The sequence below is a fragment of the Rhipicephalus sanguineus genome, chromosome 6 (assembly GCF_013339695.2).
Source record: "Rhipicephalus sanguineus isolate Rsan-2018 chromosome 6, BIME_Rsan_1.4, whole genome shotgun sequence".
In the NCBI taxonomy this organism is placed as follows: domain Eukaryota; kingdom Metazoa; phylum Arthropoda; class Arachnida; order Ixodida; family Ixodidae; genus Rhipicephalus; species Rhipicephalus sanguineus.
This window is the reverse complement of record NC_051181.1, coordinates 19,504,448-19,526,969: the sequence shown is the minus strand read 5'-3', so window position 1 is coordinate 19,526,969 and position 22,522 is coordinate 19,504,448. Positions and strand designations below refer to the sequence as shown.

Here is a 22,522-nt window from a genome sequence, read left to right as displayed (position 1 = left end):
TTTGCGAGAAGCAGTGCCACAGTGGCTGCCGCCTAGTTTTAAGCTGTAAAATGGAAGAAAAGTGGAAATTGCATTTTTATTGGGTACAGTGCATAATAAACAGATAAGCACTACTCACCAAACACAAAGATAAACGGTCCATTTTGGCTTTCCGATGGCTTACCATATCCTGCGGCTACACGCCTTTTTTCGAACATTGTCTCGTGAGCTTCTGGTATGACATGACAGGGCTGATGGATTTCCGGCACTCCCAGTGCGCTCAGTTTCGGTTTCACCTCGATCGGAGTTTTCAATTTTAGTGATTATTATTTCAGATTACGTGCATTTTTTGCAATTTTTAAAAAATGGGCATGCCATAAACTGCCACATCCTACAAATCTTCCATATAAACAACGGCCCTAAAGTTAATCATTAAAAAGCAAATTAACAAGTTTTTGTTAATTATTCATTTGAACGTAACTGTAGGTTGAAGGGGTCCGCTCTATGTACGGCTGGTGCAGAAGCCTAGCTCCGGTTCCAGCCGCACACAGTCGTACCGTGCACGTGTCAATGTCCCCTTCCCTTAGCGCGAGTCATCGCAGCTACGACGGGTTCAGGCAAATAAGGCAACAGGCTAGAACAACAAACAACACTTTATCGCTGCACTAGCAATAACGCGTAAATGTCGCGTCCACTCTAGTAGAAAACAAAGGGTAACGCTTACTCCTTCGGTCGATGGTCGGCTCGTGGGTCCTGGGGGTGATGTGCTGCGTGGGTCCTCCCCACAGGTCAGCGGAGCAAGAGAGCTCGTCTCCCTGCCCGGTTGGCTGTTTCATTCACCTCCCGTCTCCCTGCCCACCGCGAAGGTTGTTTCCCTTGCAGGGAGCGAGTACCCTTTCCCACGAGCAGGGAAGCAAGGATTGGTGCACGGTGCGGCGGGAAAGAAGGGGTTGCCAGGAAAGGGGCAATGGTGCTCGCTCTCCAAGTGGCCTCTTGGTTCTCGCCGTCAGTCCGCGATCGTGTCAGAGTTAATGAAACAAAATGGGCGCGCGTGCTATCCCACAAGGTGCGGCATAGTTCTTCCGCCTCGGCGTAGAGTTTGTTTATGTAGACGACAGGGGCCTGACTGTCATAGTACTTTTACAAAAAATCTGTATTGTGTAAAAAAAACACCCTCTGTGTGAGTGAGTGAGTGAGTGAGTGTGTGTGTGTGTGTGTGTGTGTGTGTGTGTGTGTGTGTGTGTGTGTGTGTGTGTGTGTGTGTGTGTGTGTGTTATTTTATAAGGAACTTGCACCTTCCAGAGGATGTACAAGGTTTCTCTTTGTTGACTCTTGTCGGTGATTATTTCTTACTGATGTTGTGGTCATCATATGGCTGCTTTGTGCTGGCTGATTAGTGTATTGTATACCATAAAAATGGTAATGGTTTACACGCTCTTAAATGTTAGTGGTCCTTTATAAAAAATGTACAATTTTGCACAATCACATGTGCATTTTACAGTCATGTAATGTTTGTAGCTCATTTGATACCTGAGTTTCCACCATCGCAGCCACCAATTCTCCTAGGTGACCTCCATCCTACCTGAAGCCAGTGAAATGGAATGTGAGAAACGAGAATTACAGATTTCTGGTGAAATAAAATACACAAGAAGGTTGTATGTTTCAGTGAAGTAGCATTTATTTTATGATGGTTGATAATGACATTTTAAAAGTTGGGATTTTGAGGTGGTTTACATGGGGGGGGGGGGGGGGGGCGCTGCCAATACTGTGCATGTCGCTGCATGTTGGCTTTCACTGCTACACGAGAACTGCTACCAGTTTCTGTTTACAGCTTTGCTGTAAAGCATCAGCATCATTTATGTGCAATTCTTAAGTAGCTTATGACACATCACTTCTAGATTCCTTTTAACTTGGATATGACGCATTCCTGAATAAAAAAATGTGCGATTGGTGTGTACACATTGTTTAAAGCGGCCCTGCAACATTTTTTTGACTGCTTTATGTAACACTGGAGGGTGCATAGTATTGAATACGGTAATGAATGCAAAAACGATTTAAAAGTTGCTGCACAGAAACTGAAGTTGCTAATACTCAAAGTTGAAAACACGACCCTCTCACATTTCACTCTGCCAGTAACGTTACTGGTCACTTCCAATCGCTTCATGCCTCTTATAGATGTCAGACTCTGCCCAGGCGGCGCTGCGAAAAACACCGCCACCAGCGCCCTCATCGCAACCCTGGTGCTAACTGGGTAGTACACAGAGAGCCATCCGCAAGCGAATGTGCATAGGCCACGTTGTAACCCCCTCTTTCGTTGGTGTTGAGGCGCGGTTTCCTGAAAATCAAGGACCTGGAAAACTTCTTCCGCCAATCCACACTTCAGAAACAAAGGAGGCTGATCAAAGCAAACTGCGAGTACAATGCAAAACAAGTTTTAGTTATTCCGGCGCACTACAACTCGCAAGTACAAATGAGCATCACACGACATCAAGTTTGAGGCAAGCCCTCCGACATCTGTTCTCTAGCACCTAAATGCGTTAAAATCGGGTATATTCGTAATGCCACAGCGATAAAGTACATACACAATCAATTTACTTAGCTATGCATTTTACGATCAGTGGTACAAAACTCGCTTTATCAGGGACGAATGACCCCTGCGATTTTCGCCTTTTCAGTTGCATTCTCCCTTAATTCATCTCTCGTTTTCTGTGCATTGGACTGTTTTATTACGCATCCTCAAATGGTCTCTTGATGGTCGTCTTCCGTTTGTATATACTGCAAATGGGGATATGTGCATGTCCACTTTCGCAGGGTGCAACCAAAGGCACCGTGGCCTCCGAAATAGCTACTTCAACTGCAGAGGCTACGGGCGAAACAAACCTGAAGGTGGTCACAACCAACATTTTGCGATTTACTTGTATGACGCACGTGTTAGCTAGTTAGAACCATAACTTTGAGCCTTCAAAACGTACGTCCGCGATGCTGTGTGGCGACGACCAACTTTGATTATAAGTTGTCATGGTGTGCGTATCATGTCTTCAGTCTGCCTCTAGCTGGTCACTTCGTGTTACACGGCACGCACCGCGGTCAGAGCCTCTGCTGAGCTTCATAGTCAAGGTTACCACGGTTCTCCATCAGGGCTATGCAAAACAACAGTAGAGCCACATTATCACACTTTCTCATGCGACCGGCTGTGGAGAATGCGGGTACTTTGCTTGCCCAACACGCTCGCAACGGCCCGTATCAAGCACTCTCGCCTTTCTTCTTCGTACGACAACTATGGAAATCGGTAAAACTGTACAATATAATTCAGTCTTTTAAGTCCGTGGCAATTCACAACGCAACAGTAGCGTCGATTGCAGCGTTTCTTCGTAGCATGCGGAGCAGTCTCGTCTGCTGTTGTTTTCACCGTCATTCTGGTGAGTGATCAGCAAGCACTTCTTTGGTGGTGCGTCCCACTAGCGAAGATAAATTCACAGCTCTCGTTCTGAGTGTTAAATGCACAAACACATGCGATATTAAGCTCAATCGTTGTTTCGCACTCGCTAGTTGCACCTGGTCCCACAGCAAATTGTGCGAGGGAGTTGGTCTGTGTACTACCGACTACTTCTCCTACAGGTGGCACATGCGTCTTGGGAACTCCAGTGTCTGACGTCTATAGAGACATACCTCAAGTCTTGCCTAGTGGTGGCCTTTGCAAGTCATTGTATAGTACACCCAGTAGTGTGTTGTCATTGTTTTCAAAGTACAATATTTAAAAACACACACCCTTTTGTGTTGATAAAGTACAAAGGATGTTCTTATCATTTCTAGCTCACGATAGCATGGCCTAGCTAGGACCATACAAATGTTAGGTGCGCACAGCCACTGGCATCACTGAGCCTCTTCGATTTTCCCTGTTCGGGCAGCCGGACTGCAGCCCAAGGACTCCTTTCTGACAAGAAATGACCTCATTATGCGTCACTGTCCCGAGGGGCAAAATTTTCGGGCAAGCGTCGGGCAGCCCGAGGCTGCCACCACAGCATCATCGTCATTGTCACGCTAGTGCAGCCGCGTTCACTCTGTGTTGTCTGCTACATCTTCGGCCTGTAGACGGTGGCTTCGGCAGACGAGTTCATTGTGCTGCTACAAGCAATCGCAGAACTGCTACACGCTTACAATGCGATTGAAGAGAAAAGTGGTGATGTGGAGCATCACACCATTAGCCTGTTGTTGGCCCAGCTAATGAGGTAGGATCGGCACCGTGTTCCATTATACATCGAGCGGGCTGTGCCAGCGTATGTGGACCTGGAATTCAGAAAAATGTTTCGAATGTCCAGAAGCACAGCTGCTGCTCTTGTGAAATAACTTGAGAGGTCTGCATTTCATCCGCAGGGCTAGAGTCAGAAGAACGAAGCTGTCAGCCGAGAAGACCATGCTGATCGGACTAAGCTATCTCGGCCCGCAAACTACAATGTTTGTAATTGTGGACAAATCCGACGTGAGTGGGTCGAGTGTGCATGGCAAAATTCGGCGTGTTCTTGACTTCCTAATTGCTATCAGTGCGAGAGAAGTCAAGTGGCCGGACAGCAATGACATCACATGAAGGAAGCATTTCGTGCGCTGTATCAACGCCAAAGGGTGGAAGCCGGCCTTCCAGACGTCATCAGGGCCCTTGAAGGCTGTCACATTCGCATATCGCGACCATCAGAATCAGAGGAGAGCTACTAAAACTGAAAGAAGCTTCGGCGCTGTGCGAGGACACGAATTAAACGTAAACAGGAAAATTACTCGCACGACACTGAAATGTCTTACCTTCGATCACATACATGGGATTACCATCGTGCAGCACAACGCATCCGTCCTTCTAGAGAGGGCGCACTTCTGTCTGCACCTTGTTTAAAATAATATTTCGTGGCCTTAGGACAGACGCCATGCTAAGCATGGTAAGGCTACAAGTGAAGTGTACGTTCAACCACCGTGAAAGCAGCGAACCGAAAAAGACTCGTCAAACCGAGCGGTGAACTTCTGCTCCGAGAATTCGCGAGCAGACGACGCGACGAAAAAGAAAAAAACATGCAAAAGAGCGCGTCGTCTGCTCGCCGCCTGCGCAAAATCGTTCCGGCAGGAGAGCAAGTCCGTGGGTAGCCGGAGAGGGAAAAATGACTGACTGCCAGAGAGGGAAAAACGAACGCGTTTACAGCAGCGTTTGGGCAGGTGGGCGGAGCTTCGGTGCTGCCCGAGAGCTGCTCGAGAAAAATGAACGTCTGGCTCTGGCAGCCACTCGGGCAGCCCGCTGGCTGCCATCTGGCAGCCCGAGCGAATAATCGAAGAGGCTCACTGTCACATCACCAGACATCACTTTCAATACAGAAAATCACGGTTGTGTGTTCGTTTGGTGGAAGCAGAAGGTTGTTTGTCCATGCAAATAAAATTACAACTGCTTTGTTTTTTGGCGTTCCTACTTGCATTGCGGTATTGTCACATTGAACAGTACCAGAAGAAGCGCTGAAAACAACCGCCTGACTGAATATTGGTATGCTCCCCCTACTTCCACCTGCCGCTGAGTGACACATGCTTGGTGTTACACCGCTCATCTGTCAAATGTGCAGAATATACAGCATGGCACATTAAGTATGCAAGTCCATTCACAGCTCTCTCTGCATGGTAATTGACTGAACTCGCCTCGAATACAAAGAGTTTCACTCGAACAGCTTCTTTCATCTACTGGCAGAGCTAGATTCCCTGTTACTCCAGTGAGACTCTTTTCTCCATAGCAATTACGTGACCTGGCTACGCCTTTCCAGAAGCTAGCTTTCGGGTTCAAAACATGGCAAAGTACGGTTCGAATGTGAGAGGCATGATGACATGAGCAAACGCCTCTTGCTTCCCGTAACCATTCGATTACTTTAACAACTGGCATGGCGGCATCCAGCTCATAGGGTGTAGGAAAGCGGTGTGAAGGCGCCCGTGGCTGAAGCACCTATAGATCTGTGACGAAGCGCGCAAACTTGCTGTCACGCAACATTGCCAGTATAGCGATAGAATGGGATTCGACAAAAACACACCTGTGCTTGTAGATTTCCAATGTGCATGTCACTTCTGGTGTTCTGTGAGAGTGGGTCTGCAGACAAACTTTGCAGAGAAGTGATAATAGAATTGAGAGGCACCTGCATGTCAAGGACTTACTAAGAGCGTGGGAATAGGAGAGAGCCACAACGAAAAAGAGGCGTGCCCAAAGTCTAACAACTCTGCTAACAAGATGAGGTACAAAGCATTTGTAACCAGATTGGCTAGGGGAACGACGAGGCAGACCTACAGTGGCTACGCCCTTTTTTACAGCAAAGCTGTATATAACAAGGCCAGTCGTAACTCATGAACAGCAACTGTGAGAACCCTTGGCGTAGGTATGGGCCACACATATTGGGTGAACCCCACTGCTCACCACTGGTCCATTAAAATGTCACGAAATGAAGAATGCGGCAGAAAGACGCTTGCTACTGAAACAGCTCCTCAAGACTGTGCACAAAGCACCAAACGTGTGCGGCAAGCCAGTCAAAATGGTGCATGTTACAGCAAAAAGATGCATGCTGTTGAAATGTAAAGCTTTAAGGGATCATATGCAAAATTCATAAGGGACTTTCTGTGCCTTTCATCAAAATTCGGTGTCACCTCTGAACTCGTCAAAGTAGAATGGCTCATGAATTGTTTATTTGTTTACTGAGGTGTATTAACGCTGTGTGGAACCCATTCCCCTCAGCCTAGTTTGTAATCGTTTGACAATGAATCAGTAGGACTCTATACGATAAAATGCTAGTCTGGGTCATAACCACTCGATCGAACAGTGAGACTCGATTGGTCATATGTAGGGGCAGTGTTCTGGGCTCTAACTTGAGAAACAAGCAAGGCATTGTTTTATCTCTATGTTTATCACTACACCAGTGTTCTTTGGCAAGCTGTGCATTTGACTGTGTGAATATTTCCCTGCAATATGTGTTCAGGTTTGTTGCCTCAAACTGCCTCCTGTTTCATCAACGTCGATTGCCACCTTGAAGAGAAATGGTTAACTTCGAGGGCACCAAATTTAACCCTGTTGGTTGCGACACCACAGCCACAATCCACCATGGCCCTGCTTTTTGTTTGTTTCTCCTCGCTTTTGAGGACTTTCTTTTGCCCAATGCTCAAGTGCCTCTTTCCCCCTGCACTCAATTGGCCTTATTTTTTACTTGTCAAAATAAGCTTGCACCTTGCGTTTGTGCTGCAAAGACGTCTATATTTTTCCTCTGGCAGAGGATCAATAAGCCCATCGTGTTCACGTGACTAGAAAAAATGTTGGTGCCATGAACAATGAAAGAAATATGCCTCTAGTGCACATGCCTTGCTTTATATTGCTGTGTATATCGGTGCTGTTGGAATGATAATAGAGATAGTCGACATGGTTTTTTCATGGTACTCAGTGCTGTTCTTTGCAAAATTGCGTATGTATTCTGCTGTCGAACCTGTATCTTGCGAGGACTGAGACCTATGTCAGACTAAACCTTTACTGTCAGCCTGCATTTGTTTGCTTGGGTGAAAATAAAGTTGATTCAATACACAAAAACAGACAGTCAGTGTTCATTTAGCGTTAAGGGCAAGACAAATGCATTAACGTTACATTGAGGGATGGGGCACTGGTGGCACTGAGCAGCTCTAGACGATCAGGATAATTTATAACACCGACAGTTGAGGTGCAGTTTGACAAGCCAATGGTTTTTGCATAATATGCGACTCGTCTCATGCAAACCCTCAGCACTGTGAAAATGCAGCACATGTGCAGTAAGCCTGCTGAAATTAAGTAGTCAGATCATCAAATGCATGCCAAGAAGGCCCCATGACATTTTCTGGACTTGATCCTCACATGCAAGCCAGACCACGTTTGCTGGTCATATGCTCCTCGGTCTAAGATGGGTTTTCTTCCCTTCAACTCTGCACACAGAAAGCTCATCAAGCAAGGCATTACTATGGCCGTGCTTGGAAATGCTCTCCAGAGCTTCTGCCACCACCAGGTGCACGCCACTTTTTGTTCCCATGTCGAGCGGTTGCTCAGTGCAGGTTACTCACGGTCGCTCCTCGGTGGCAGCTCCAAAAAACTTCTCGTAACGGGTGACAAAATGCGTCTGGAGAAGCAGAAGTAGGTACGTTGTCATGCCCCACATTCACGGCTTCTCTCTCATAAAAAGTCTTATCGGCGTGTAGGCGTCTGTGTGGTCCTGTCGGTGCCTAATAATCTAAGTTCACTTTGCCGACAGGCCACTTGTGAAATACCTCGACTACCCGCCTGTGCAAAGAAATATTTGACTTGGTTTTGTAAAGCCTGCATGGTGTATGAGCTGTGTCTACCCTGTGGGCGCTCCTACATTGGCCAGGCTGGGTGAAGCCTAAATGACCGTTTGAGAGAGCATGCCTTGCAGCTTTTGCTCCAGAACTGGTGGCATCTTGGCCTTACATTGTATGGACTGTTACATGTGCCATGCCCGTAGGCCCTACCTCTATGTGGTACATGCTCCGTGCATGCTACAGTAACGCTTTAAAGCTGCTGCAGTGCCAAAGAACAGTGCGCCATGCATCAGCTCTTCGTTGGTAGCAATGTTTTTGGCGACACGTAATCTCAACTATCTAATAATCTTCACATGCTTCCCTGCTCGTGTGAGGTGTTGTACGGTTGTTCTCTAGGTTAATATACCTGTTCCTCTCTTAATAAACAATTCAGTTGTTTATCCCTCTTCTTCGTCCATGTCCTTGCGTGCTGTTCCCGATACAAGTTATTAAAAATTTCAACGACATGGTGAGCTTCTGCTCTGAACTATGTTCATGGATAAGTCATCCATCCTCGTGTGAAGTCAAATCCAAAGAAGACGCTGAAGTTCCATGTGTAACTACCAGCGATGTTGGAAAGGCCATATGAGATAAGCCCCATGAAAAAGCAACCAGAGAAGACAGCATAACAGTCAAGTGGATCAAAGATGGTGGTGATCTTATATTTAAGTGAGTTGCTACACTGTACATTCAATGTTTCAAAACCAGGGTGTTGGAACGGAACGAAAATGAAATACGAAAAAAACGATATTTTGGACCAGAACGAAAACGTAACCGAAACTTTATCTATTATTTTGTTCCGGAGTGAAACCGAAATTTTTTCAATCGTTTTTTGGTTCATGAGAAAACTTAGCAATCTGGAACAACTGAGGTCATGCAACGTGAGCAATTATGCATATCTCAGGATACAGTATTAGCGCGTACCTCAAGCAGGAATTCCAAAGCAAAAATATGTTGAAATTCTACGAAAAACGAAAACAGGTGCCACCAGAGATGTTTATATTAACGCTAGTGGACTTTTGCGCGCCTGTCATGAAGGCCAGCATGGGGAGGGCATTGTCGGCGCTGAAGTTTGTTGCAGCGAAAGCTGGTATGAGATCACACCATCCGATTTTGGCGCCATAGTTGGCCGCCGCCAGTGTCCGTAAGCGCTATCTTGTGAAATAAGAAAAAATGAAATGAGAAATTCTATGAAATTTCTATGAGAATTCTATAAATTCTATGAAATGAAATTTCTAGGATTGAATGGGATTTCAACCCCCGCCCTCTGCATGGCAGTCGAGTATTCCACCACAGGGCCACTCTGGTGCTTGTAACTCCATCGCAAAAATGCAGGCGTCATGTCTATAACTCTATGCAGGTCATGTCTATATCTCTATACAGGCGTCATGTCGGGCAAGGAATCGTGTTAACATATGTAATATAGCGTGGCAGAAGAGTAAATTAACAACCTGGCGTCACACAATGCGAATTGCGCAACGAGTCGGTCGTTGAATGCTTCCAACCCGTTAGAAAGGGCTCAGCCATAATTATTCATCGTCATCAGCCACAGCACAAAGTGCACATAATGGCTTACAGATGTGTCGCGGGTACCACGATTCTCCAAAGAATGACGAAAAATGGCATAGTGGATGCTTCGCAACTTCAGAAAAATTACGACGATTTATGGCATAGTGGGTACCTTGCATGTGTACTTGTATTAGTTGCCCCAAGAGAGTCGTTACAACGGGCTCTGGAAAGGCCGCTCTTCCAGCTTTCGCTGTGAGTGTGCGGCGTGTTCCACGCAGGCCGGGCGATTTTTTTATCAGGACAGTGGTCTCGCACATCAGGGAGTACACTCAACGACGTGCTGCATCTGATATCGTGCTCGCTCCCTTGACACAAAGCATTGAGCCGGCTAAAAAAAATCGTAATTGACTTTTGAGAAAAGAAATACTATGACTTTGAAGGGTATACTGGCTTGTGCTAGTTGGTAGGAATTTGTGCTACAGGAATTCCACTCAGAAGAACGTGTTTTGCCCCTGTCCCACTTTTTTAAGAGGAGGGCAAGTAACCTTATCACAAATCCAATGTTTTTTTTTTATGATTACCTTCAAATTTTTGCATTAAAAAAACTGTTACGAACCGTTACGGAACATTTTTTTTTTTCGCTCCGGAACAGAAACGGAACGGAACTTTTTGCGGTGAAACGAAACTAAAACCGAAACAAAAAACCTTTCGTTCTGACACCCTGTTCAAAACATCAAAATTATCAGTGAGCTAGAAAAATTTCAACACCATATTAATACACAAGAAGAAAGAAAGACTTGAAGAATTGTTAACCCATTGAATTATCTTCAGCGTTATACGAAATATTTATCAAGGTAATTTCAAACAAGATAAGAGAAACGCTAGACTTCGACCTGTGTAGAAAGCAAGTTGGTTTCAGCGAGGAGTGCTCTAGAATTGAGAAATCTGCGCAGTTCAAAACACCTCTTCATAGGCTTTCATAGACTATGAAAGGCTTTCTGCTCTATGGAGATATTGGCAGTCTAGGAAGCATTACTTCACCTAGGAGTGCTTGAAATGTACATAAATATCCTGGCCAACATCTACAGACTCCACACCTACCTTGCTTCTCCATCTCTCCGATGTTGTTCACCGCATGCGTGAAGTATTCCCACGACTGGACTAGGAAGAACTAGAAATGAAGCCTAACGGCAAATATCTCGGCAACCTGTGATTTGCCGATGACATTACCCTACAGAAATGATACCCGCCGCTGTGGTCTACTGATTATGGTGCTCGACTGCTGACCCGAAGGTTGTGGGTTCGAATCCCAGCCGTGGCGGCCGTATTTTGGTAGAGGTGAAATGCTAGAGGCCCGTGTACTTAGATTTAGGTCTGTGTTGAAGAACCCCGGGTGGTTGAAATTTCTCTCCACTACAGTGCCCTTCATAATCATACCATGGTTTTTGAACGTAAAACCTCAACGATCATCATTATTCTGCAACGAATTGCAAAAAACGATCGAGGGCTGAGAAAGCGTTAAAGTAAGGTTCATGATAAATATGCTGAAGGCAGAGATAATGCTCAATAGCCTGCGAAAGTGAAAGATGGGAAACCAACCCTTGCCGTCTGTACGAGGGTGTGCATACCTGGGCCTATTACTAACAGAGGAACCTACAGCAGGCATTCCCAAATTATGACAGGCCGTCTGCCGCTGACTTGCCTAAAGTGAAAAGTGTACAATCATTGCGCACTCTAACATATGGGGCTGCCACTTGGAGGATAACAGAGAAACGGTGCAGCATGTGATGGTCGGTGTAACTTTAGGAGGAAGTTTATTAGACAACGAATGGCAACGAATGAGCCTTGTTGGTGAAAGGCCTGACCCTGTAATACATATAACAGACAATCAGTGGTCAGTCGGAGTGACTGACGGAATGGATACCAAGGGACGAAAGGAACAAGTTCGCACGAGATAGGCTGAATCTTGCAGTGGGCATGAAATAGGCTGGAAATGATGCCACTTCACTGCTGCTACCCAATCCACAGATTACATGTAAGCTAAGAAGACCATATTGCAAACTAAGGGTTCCATTGCTTACAGGAGCTTCAAGAAAATTTTCTAGAATTCGTCAACTTGCAGATAACTTGTAACATCATTCATTTAAAGGGGTACTGGCACCATTTTTCAAAGGTGAGTTTACTCTGCCATACAAATCTCCTGTGTACAGAGAGCTCTCAGCAAGTGTGAAGCTCAGCAAATGCTGATAAGATATCTTATTTTGATATTAAAGTCAATTTTCCCATGGTGCACCTACCGACATCGACACTAGCTTGACGTCAGGCCACAGTACAAATTCTGGTGACTTCATGCAGTAGTCTGGCTAGTTGTAATGACGTCAGGTACCAAAACTTCCAAAATGACCACTTGAGCGTCACCAACACATTGAAAATGGCCACTTTTGCGTCACCAACGGAGCCACGGTGAGGAGCGGCCGTGGAAATGTCACAATATCTTATGCAAGCACATGACGAGAAGCGCATACCGTGTTGTGACGTCAGGGTACAGTAGGAACCGAAACTAGCTTTTAAAAACAGACTGCAATTACTTTTTCAGGGTGCACTCACACTTAGCTGTACATTTTCTTGGCTCTTGAGGGCTTGGTCTTTCATTTGACACAAAAAAAAAAACAACCGAATATGTTCATGTCAGTACCCCTTTAAATCAACAAATGGAACGTGCCTGAATTCGGGCAACATGTAGGTACCAAAAAAGTCATAATGGGCCCAAATGAACTGGTTGAACCAGATTGCTGGAATGTACCAGCCACAGTCTATAAAATGCATGGATATACTTTGTTCAAAGCCCAGGATAAATGGAGCCATAGTCACTGGAAATGCATGCACTGAACTGTGGCCTATGTCCTCCTGACTAGTTTGTCGCGCAGACAGGTGAATATTATGGTAATGGGGCACCTATATATCCCCCTCTATGGAGTGTGCCATGATCATATTGTGATTTTGGCATGCAAAACCCCAGAAATTAGTTGAATTAATTGCCGTAAAGAGAAATGGACTGCATGCATCTCATCGAGCTGGACTGAAATGTCCCCATGAAACAGCTGGTAGAAGACGAGTAATTGCAAGTGGACGGCTTTCATAGCTACCAAGTGTTTGGCTATGTGTAAGGTTACTAGGTACATAGAAGAAATGCATGAGTCAATTGGTGCTACTCAAGGTCTTGGCACAATCAGCGGAACCGCGACTTGTGAACAGCACAATAGAAACAAGAGCTTCTATCAAGTTTCCGAAATTGGAAATCAACAAATTCAGTGGAAGCATTTTTAAAGGATGCTGCTTCTTTGGGACCAGTGCACCATAAGAAGCATTTGCCCATCGTCAATAAGCTTTAAGTATTTTAAGAGCTACCTAGTTGGCAAGCAACAAGACAGCATAACTGGGCTATCATTGATGACAGATCGCAGTTATGAAATTGCTGTACATTTGCTCAAAGAACATTTTGGATGCAAGGAAGTTGCTGCGAACAATCGCATGAATCGACTGCTTGAGTGAAAGCTCTTGGCTTTAGCTGATGACATGATTTCTTTGTTACTTCTTTATGACGAAACAATCAAGAATATTCAGTCTTGAAGCGTTCTGCATCAGGTAGATGCACAGTGCCCTCCTGGAAGCTGCCATATAGAAGTGTTTACCACTTCCCAATCGCAAAAATAAGTGCAATGACGTACATGGAAGTAACCCTTTTTCTGAGCTCCTGGAGGCTGAACTTACCAGCAGAAACATTCAAGCCTTTGAAGAGAATTGAGAACAAAACAGATGGAATTGACACAACGTTGCTTGGCCTCTACTGCTGCATTTGCTGTTGCCAGAGGCACCACAAAAGTGCTTGTCTCTTCCATGAGTCAGACCATCACTCCTTTGCCAAGTACGACAAGGAGATGTCCTGACAAAAATAAAAAAAAAAAAGGGTTAAGGAAGCTTCTGCTAGCGGTGCCAAGCCCAAAGAACGTGCAGAGCTGGGCGGCCTGCCTTGTTTCTCTTTATTGCTCTCTTCCTCTTTTTTGTCTCTGTCTATTCCTCTCTGTCTCTTTTTCCATCTCTTTTCTTTGCGTGCTTCTTCCTATATCTCTCTCTCTGTCTGTTTCCTTGTCTTTTTTTTCTGTCTTCCCTTTCTTTCTCTCTCTTTTTATGTACTAGTTCTCTCGCCCATCAGAGTTATTGCATCCCACGCTGGACAGATCGATGCAGGGAGCGAAGCAGGAGATGAAGAAGAGGACAAAGAGGGTCGGCTCTGCATGGCACAAAGAAAGGCTTAACTGAAGTGTACGGTGCTTTCGGTGCTCTAAGAATAGTCACTGCAGGCATATTCTGAAAACGTGAGGTTTTTACGTTGTCACATCAAGGACCACATTCGTGTTTCTTTCTGAGCTCTGTGCGAAACCGTATGAAAGTGATGCAGAGCAGAAAGCACCGAAAGACGTGCAAGTTACAAGCACGCTTTAAAAAAACTGATAAGATCATCCTGCTGTGAACAGCCAAAGCTAGGGCACACAACTTGTGTCATCAATGCTTGGTAAGCTGCTTTATGGCTGGCTGAAGTCAAAGTTTGTTTGTCATTGAAGACGTGGTGAGAAAACTTCCATGCCGTTTGTTGGGAGAAGGGAGCATGACTCAGTCTTCATTTGGCAAAGTTTCCTCCTCTCCCAAGGTACTGTGACGTACAGACGGCACGCCAGCTGAATTCAGCCTTACGCTTAGGCGCAGTACTGAATGGGATTTCTAACCAACGAGCAGCTGATTTGACCCATGCTTTCTTCCGAAATGAAAGCGCCCGTGGTGATTAAAATAATCCACAAGAGCACTATTCTGATGCTCATGGGTCACCGTGATCCTTTGGAATGTTAAGTATTTCAGTTTTAATTTAACCTTTCAAGTAAATAAACTATTTGCAACTCTCTTTTCTGCTGAACCAAATCGGTTATAATTAGCAGGTGGTCTAGTTTTAAACACATAATTAGGTTGCGCGAAAAAACACGGACGAAGAGGAGTACACAGGACGGGCGCAAATTCTCCTCTTCGTCCGTGTTTTTTCACGCAACCGAATTATGTGTTCAAGATTGCACCAACTAGCCCAAATGAAAGCTTTACTGCAACGAATGTCTAGTTTTAGTTTGCACAAGGAGAAAACATCTACACACAACACCGGCACAGAACTGCAACTATAACTTGCTTGTCATAGGCAGCACTTACATATCCCCTTTATTTTCACCTTGTGATGCGCTGCCAGGTATGACACAGACCGAAAAAACGAGAGACAACACAGGGTGATGCGCAAACTACTACTTTATTTCGAGAATGGACAGACTTATTTTATGTACAAGAAAGAAAGGAGGAACACGAAAATGGGAGGGGGGGGGGGAGGGGGAATTCAGTAATAAAAAATTGGTACACAAAAAAGAAAACATATCATCAGCCTGTCAAGCAGTGCCAGCGACACATGTCATATGTATGCAGTAACGTGGTTGCCTTCAAAAAGTTAATTTCCTTTCGAAAGAGGGCAATATAGGGAGTGCTAACGCATCCTTTGCTGATGTGCATTTGAAACGCTTCGGTAGTTTCCCTCTCTGTCTGATTGAAAGAGTGCGCCAAAGCTTTTGTGTCATGAAACATCGCCGTGCACTTACATTCTGTGCAGTGAGAAGCCAAATGGCCAGGGTGCGTCAACAGTGAAACAGCGTAACTATGCTCTTTAATTATCTCATTAATGCACCTCCCAGTCTGGCCTGTGTACTTCCTATTACAGGAGAGGGGAATGCCATACACAGCGCCCTCTGAGCATTCGACAAACTTGCTTTTGTGCTTAACACTGCAGCCCATTTCCTTCCTTCCGCTTTCACATTTATTGACTCCTTTTCAAAGCCCTTTTAGCTTGTTTGTTGAAGTAATCCCGAAGTTTCATGTACGTGTTGTTTTTTCAGCGCCACAAACAAAAAACAAACTGTGCTTGCAAACAAACAAAAAAAAACAAACTGTGCTTGCAATTTGGGGCTAATATTTTTATTATTTTTACACAAGAATTGAAGCTGATTGATTGCAGGATAGCTGGATATTTAATTACATGCTGGTGAACATTAATTACTAACTCACACAAAACACCACATTCCTTCATTTTCTTTCTTGGAATGTATCATTGAGTGCCTTAAAATTATGTTATGCGAATTTGACGCATTTGCAGACAGTGCATCATAATTAGCGCATGAAATGTGATATACAAGTTGAACAGCAATAAAAGTCGTAGTTGCAGTTCAGAACCTGTGTTGTGTGTAAGTGATTTGTCCTTGTCTCTTCAATTTGCATTGCGATTCTCATAATAAGACTGTTCAAACGTTTCAACCATCGAAAATGTTAGTGTGTTAGGTGTGTTTCCCTCCAGAATGGGGCATAGCGCTAACACACACGGACGAGGAAGAGACAACAGGACAGGCGCCAACTTTCAACGCATATAACCAACTAGCCCAAAAATCCACGTGGACAAACTGTGTTTCCCTCATCTGTGTGTAAAGTAGCCAAATCAAAACGGAAGTCAAACTTTCCCTTCGTGCAGCCTCCACACGGACTTTGTCTGCTATCGGGGCCTGCTGACGCGACTGGCGTGCACAGCGTACGAGGCACGTGAGGACTGGCTGCTGGCAGCCTGCCGCTTTCGTGGCAGCATCTACCTGTGCGCCTTCGAGACAGACGCAGAGCGCAGGCGGCGTCTCGAGGATGCAGCCGACCCTCGCCGTGACCGCATGTCCTTCTGGGGCTACAAGTTTGAGCAGTACATGGTCAGTGGTGAGTGCTTTCACAGATCATTGATTTGCTTTGCACAGCACTGTTTTATCTTGCACTGGCACTGTCTTAATGCAACAATTTTTGTCGCTTGTGCCGCATGCTTTTCCTGTATTATACACAACTGATGAAACCGACAGCCAAGGAAGGCATAGGGGACATTATTTGTGGTTTCTTAACTGTAGTGTAATCATTCTCACATAAATTGAAAGGAAGAAAAATGGACGAAAAACCACCCTTACCGTTTGTGAGATAATACGGGAAACGAGCCCCTCGGACCAGTCTTCCATACTGTGTGTAATGAAGTCACCGTCGTTATCGTCAGCCTATTTGATGTCCACTGCAGGGACAGGGTGAACTTTGCCCTGTCGTGCACGAGCCTGCATGACTACGATGCCTGTCCATTGCTGCGCTTACCGTCCCAGAATATACCACAGTAAACGTACATCTGTTGGATGCAGCACCATATTTTGCACTTACTTGGTTTTAAATGCGAAGCATTTCTTAGCGAACCTTTGGCACTTTGGGCGTTTCTATCTATCTATCTATCTATCTATCTATCTATCTATCTATCTATCTATCTATCTATCTATCTATCTATCTATCTATCTATCTATCTATCTATCTATCTATCTATCTATCTATCTATCTATCTATCGAGCCGCCTACGTCTGGGGGCTCTCATGATCGCCTCCTTAACTTGGTGTACACCAAAATTGGCATGGGAGGGCAAGAGGATTTGACGAATATGAGTGTCGGGTCATGACATGAATGACGTGAAAATCCTTTCGTGTACGTCGTCAAACCCTTTCCTACAGACACGTGTGGCACATAACCGTTTCCATGGGTCGCGGTGCACGGGTATGCGCCACAGGTGATTGACTGTTTATATCTGCCCAGGAACGGCGAGAACAGACATTAAATGCAAGAGCGTTAAGAAAAACCGACATCGGCAGCGTTGACGTGACAAATGGAAAGAATAAAAATTAGGATCCCAGCAGGAATCGAACCCAAGCATTCTGCGTGGCAATCAGGTATTCTACCACAGAGCCACACCTGGTCTATAAACTGGTTTGGAAAAACAGCCTATGCAGGCGTAATGTCGGTGCAACGTTGTGGTGCTTGCCATCTAACGTAATGTCGGTGCAACGGTTGTGGTGCTTGCTATCTAATTTTACAAGAAAGCAATAAACACTACATGATACTCCTACGATGTGTATACTCCTACGATACAGGCGTCATATCAGATTAACGGCTGTGGTTCCAGTGTTGGCTCCGCTTTTATAGCAGTTTAATAAACATTACATTTGTATTCCTATGATTCAACAAGCATTATTGAAGCATTGCTCGACCCCGGAGGAATATATTAACGAAAGTTACGTACGATATTCACATCATCGCACCGTAAAGTGCTCTTAGTCCACCAGAACGACGCAGTGTCCTCTTCATTTCTTACGAGGCCGGGCAATGGCCTCATGCTGACCGAGGATGATGCCGGATTGATTGACAGTCGTTTTGTAGACTGGGCTACATAGGCCACATACAGCCAGGTAGTCTAAGAATACAAGTGCCATCCACTGATGTTGGTCTACGTAGCACTATCCAGGCCTACCAGCCTCGGCGGCCTATACACATCACCAACGGGAAGGTTGACTTCAGGTTCCGAGATGTCGCCGGCTCTATCAACAGACAATTTGTGGACGAAATGACCGAGGCATCCACGACTTACAACAGCTGTACTATACCTCATACTTCACTACACATGGACCCCTCGTCACCGCGATCACGACCTGATCCGATAACACAGTCATGACCAGCTGCTGGTGCTCCCTGACCACGGGGATGATGACCTTGTTCAAGAATTAAACTGTCAAGAACCCCTCCCACACATGCGCACGGGTTCGTGAAACGCGCGTGCGTTCTCCAATATAAGGGACAAGTATAAGCACAAAATATCAGCTTACCGCTTCTGGTGTTGGTATGATACCCACGTTGCCATTGGCAGCGTTACCCAACTGTAAACAACTGGTTATATATCACATATGCGGCTCTTCAAGATATATGTGTGCGTATAAAATTTATACATATCTTTAGCGTCATTTTGTACCGTTTCGCTCAGCGAAAAAAATTACGCCACCACAGTCACCTTCCCGCCGCATGCTTCACATAACATCGACTCCCATGGTACGTGGGATCTGCCGAATTTTTTTCCACCTGAGTATTGCTCGAGAGTTTGTTTAAGCAACCAAAAGTAGTAATGGGCACATATTTCAGCCATACAGTTGAAACTCAGTTTGATCAAGTGATGACCACGCTCAAATTATTTCGTTAAATCAGGAAGTTCATAAAATCGGGAAACAATTTTTTCGGTCCTTTAATATCTTAAACTGTAATGTAGCAATACCCAAAAGCTATCACAGCGTTGTTTTCACTGCTAACCTGCACCTGCACATGTGGAAAACCCACAAGGGCATGCCGAGGGTGGGCCGAACATGGAGCCCAGGTCTTGTGAAGCTACGATAGGCTGCATATAGGCAGACGCGGCAAACAAACACAGTGATTGTGCGAGCAGGCCGAGCGAGCAAGTTGCGAGGAGATAATGTGTGCTACTTCTCGCATAAACGATGAAATAACAAAAACAACCACCATCTGGTACGCTTTACTAACTGCCAAGTCCGTTGCTCCGTGCACGGGCGTGGTGTGCAATCTCATCCAATTAAAGTTACAGCCGAGACTAGGGTGCCTAGATGTCTGAATACGATAATGTTAAAAATGATGCACGGAGAAAAAGCCGTCTGTGCCGAAATGAGAGGACCATTTTCTTACTCGTTTACTTCAGAAAAAAACTTCATTAAATCGGGTTTGACAGCCAAGTTTGTTGATTAATTCTTGATGATGACAACATTGAACCCTATGGATGATTGCTGGGTACTGAAAATTTCGTTGTTAGATAAGGAATTTCATGACATTAGGTTTCGTAAGATCGAGTTTTAACTGTATTTCGATCATTGTTAAAGCAGAAAACACCAAAATGGCACTCAGTCAAATGGACACGACTTTTTTTTTTGTATGGGAGTAGTAGTGGGAATACATAATGCGGGAATTGAAATTATTCCGAGAGTTCTGTAACTCACGCCAATGTTGGATGGAATGCTACTGAAATTGGGTAACATGTACTGAAACTAATTGGCATATGCAACAATTAGAGGATGATGCGGCACTCGGTACAGTACAGTCGTCATCATAATCATACTCGGCCTATTATTCACTGCAGGATAATCCCAAAGATCCTATTTTGTGTGAGCCGATTTCATTTTATTTCTATGAACGTCGTCACCCCACCTAATTCATTGCTGTCCTCGGCTGCGTTTCTCATGCCTCCATTTCATTGTCCTAACTAACCACGGTTACCTGTCCTATGCATCCTGTGGCCTAATGCCAACTACAATATTAGCTGGTCCTGTTTGTTCTCTGTTACTTTCTGCGGTGCAATGCTGTCTTCCAATCTCCTTCAGTTCCACTGCACGTTGTGTGATCCCACGGTGTAAGAAAGAGTTAGGTGCTGACGCTCGCCGCTCCGCTTGAGGAGAGGGTGCGGGCAGATTGTGTTCGCCGATGACCTTGAACCACGAGCAGTTTTCGCGGCGCACGTTGAGATGGCGCTACGGTAAGGGGTCTCAGGGGCTCGCGCGACGCTCATTCTGAAATTCGTGCGCAAAGAAAGATCTTCCTGAAAGGCTGAAAGCTTTGTGTGCATGACATTTTGTGATTCATAAACACGTTGCCCTGTGCCTGTGAGCCCTGTCAGTGCATTTGTTTTGCTAATTCGTCTGTTGTGATTGAGTGCACGTATACCTCGACGCTATGTATGATGCCGAGTACCCTTTACCGGCCTTGTCGCTGGCTGCGCCTCGAAATGGGCAAAAAATGTTTTGTCCCGAATTGCAAGTTGGGTATAGGACTTGTGTGGAGCGTGTGTCGCTTTTTAAGGCTCGGCGCGTGAACCAGAGCGCCTAGATAAGTGGCGACGGGCGATTCCGAGAGCAGACAGAGCTTTGGAGCATACTGACCATGTGTGCGCGAAGCATTTCCCAGAAGAAGCGATCTCTGCAACATATCATGCAGAGTACAAGGGAAACGTCCTGTTGCACGCCCGAAAGAGACCTACGCTCTCTTCGGATGCTGTGCCTAGCATTTTCGACGGCTGCCCAAAATACCTGACCGTGCAGCAAAGAACCAGGAAACCTCCTCGAAACGGCAGGCTCTGCTGCCGCCTTCTCGGAAGCAACGGGGGCGAAAAGGTTCAACTGCTTTGGAAGTGCCTTACCCGACCGCTGAATGTACGCCAAATGTATTGCACGTAGAGACAGCGACTCCACGGCATGGCGATTCTGAATCAAAGGGCACGCAACGCAAGAGGCCGCGTTTCGACTTCAGCAGCGACAAGCCTCCTCCACGTTAAAAACAGGAGGCTTCTCAACACAACACTGACAGTGTGAGTGGCCTATGCGCTACCGACTCACGTCGTCATCAAGCCTGAAAGGCAATTTTTTGTTTTAAATTCAGATGCCACTTTTTGAGCTGCCTCATCTATGCCTATTAGGACGAAGAAACATTGTTGTAGAACAATCAGTGAACAAAAATCATTGTACATACTACATCTCTGATGCAGTCGCGTTTTTTTACGTTCACGGTGCTATTCACGTGATTATAATCAGTTTGCCAGGGGTTGACCTTCGGGACCCAATGAAGTTCTTCACACCATATCATGCAGCCGACATTGCCAGAGGCCAAAATGCAGGGTGTCTACCGACCGGGAAAACCGGGAAAACCGGGAATTCTCAGGGATTTTGGATAATCTGGAAAAACTCAGGGAAAACTCAGGGAAATTGTGCTCCTATCAGGGAAAATCCACAGTAACTTTATTGAAGTGGAACGAAAGTCGCGGTAACGCTGGCTCGAAGTTTTGTGAACGCATTTTTCAAATCGAACGGCCGCTGCGGGGAAGGGGCGCACCTCGATGCTCTGTTCGCCTTCGGAGCGGGGGAGTTGAAGAGAATCCGGCTAATGCGTGGCATGTGGGAACCATGAACTACGGCACATCGTATCGTGCAGTGTTGTCAGGGTGTTCTGTGATTACGCCGTGTAGTTCTGTATTCGTCGCGCGTGCTGCGCATTAGCGCCTGATATGGTGTTTTTGTTATCGCCGCGTGCCAAGTAACAAGCGTGATTAGTTGCAGTGGTGGTAGCAGTAGATGTAACGAGCTTGAGTTATCTTGCAAGCGATCGCGATCGTTCAGGAAGTGGATATCGTCGACAAGGCTAGTATCTTGCAAGCTATCCCGATCGGCGAGATAAAAGACGACGACGCTTGTTAAAGCTCACTCGCTCTGATCCCGAGCTTCAAAGATGCTATTTATGGCTCTGTGTAGAATAGAATAATTTTCCACGCGAGCGTGAGCGAAAGTAACGGGCCCATTTACAGCAAGTGAAAGCTATTTTTCTTTTTTTTTTTCCCGGTGAGGGTGAGGGAACAACAAGTTTTAGGCAGTCGACCGATATTTTTGGGGGCTTAAGCTCGCAATTATCAGCCACGCAACTGCTTATGTGGATGTCTTGCTACAAAGCCGAATTACAGAACTTTTCAAAGCCAAGGCATAGCGGCGACCGAAATTCGCGACACCAGCACGTGTCCCACTTGCTCGGTTCGGCGCGCGATGTCGGAAAACAGAAACGTGACCATCATAATCGGATGTGCCCTTATTCATGCTGTTGCCGTGCTTTCATGCGATCATAGCCCGCAGCTATTTTGCTTTTTTTTTGCGATAGCATATATATATATATATATATATATATATATATATATATA

General features: G+C 45.5%; 1 protein-coding gene across 3 annotated transcripts in view; it reads left to right on the top strand.

Moving 5' to 3' along the window:
- LOC119395646 (decapping and exoribonuclease protein) overlaps positions 1–22,522 on the top strand; it is a 149,794-nt gene that overhangs the window by 21,025 nt on the left and 106,247 nt on the right. For all 3 annotated transcript variants that reach the window (XR_007416478.1, XM_037662628.2, XM_037662627.2), the window contains exon 2: positions 16,427–16,656. Coding sequence is in view for 2 of the 3 variants with exons in the window: in XM_037662628.2 (XP_037518556.1) it covers positions 16,427–16,656 (230 nt within the window). In the remaining variant the exon portion in view is untranslated. The remainder of the gene's footprint in view (positions 1–16,426; positions 16,657–22,522) is intronic.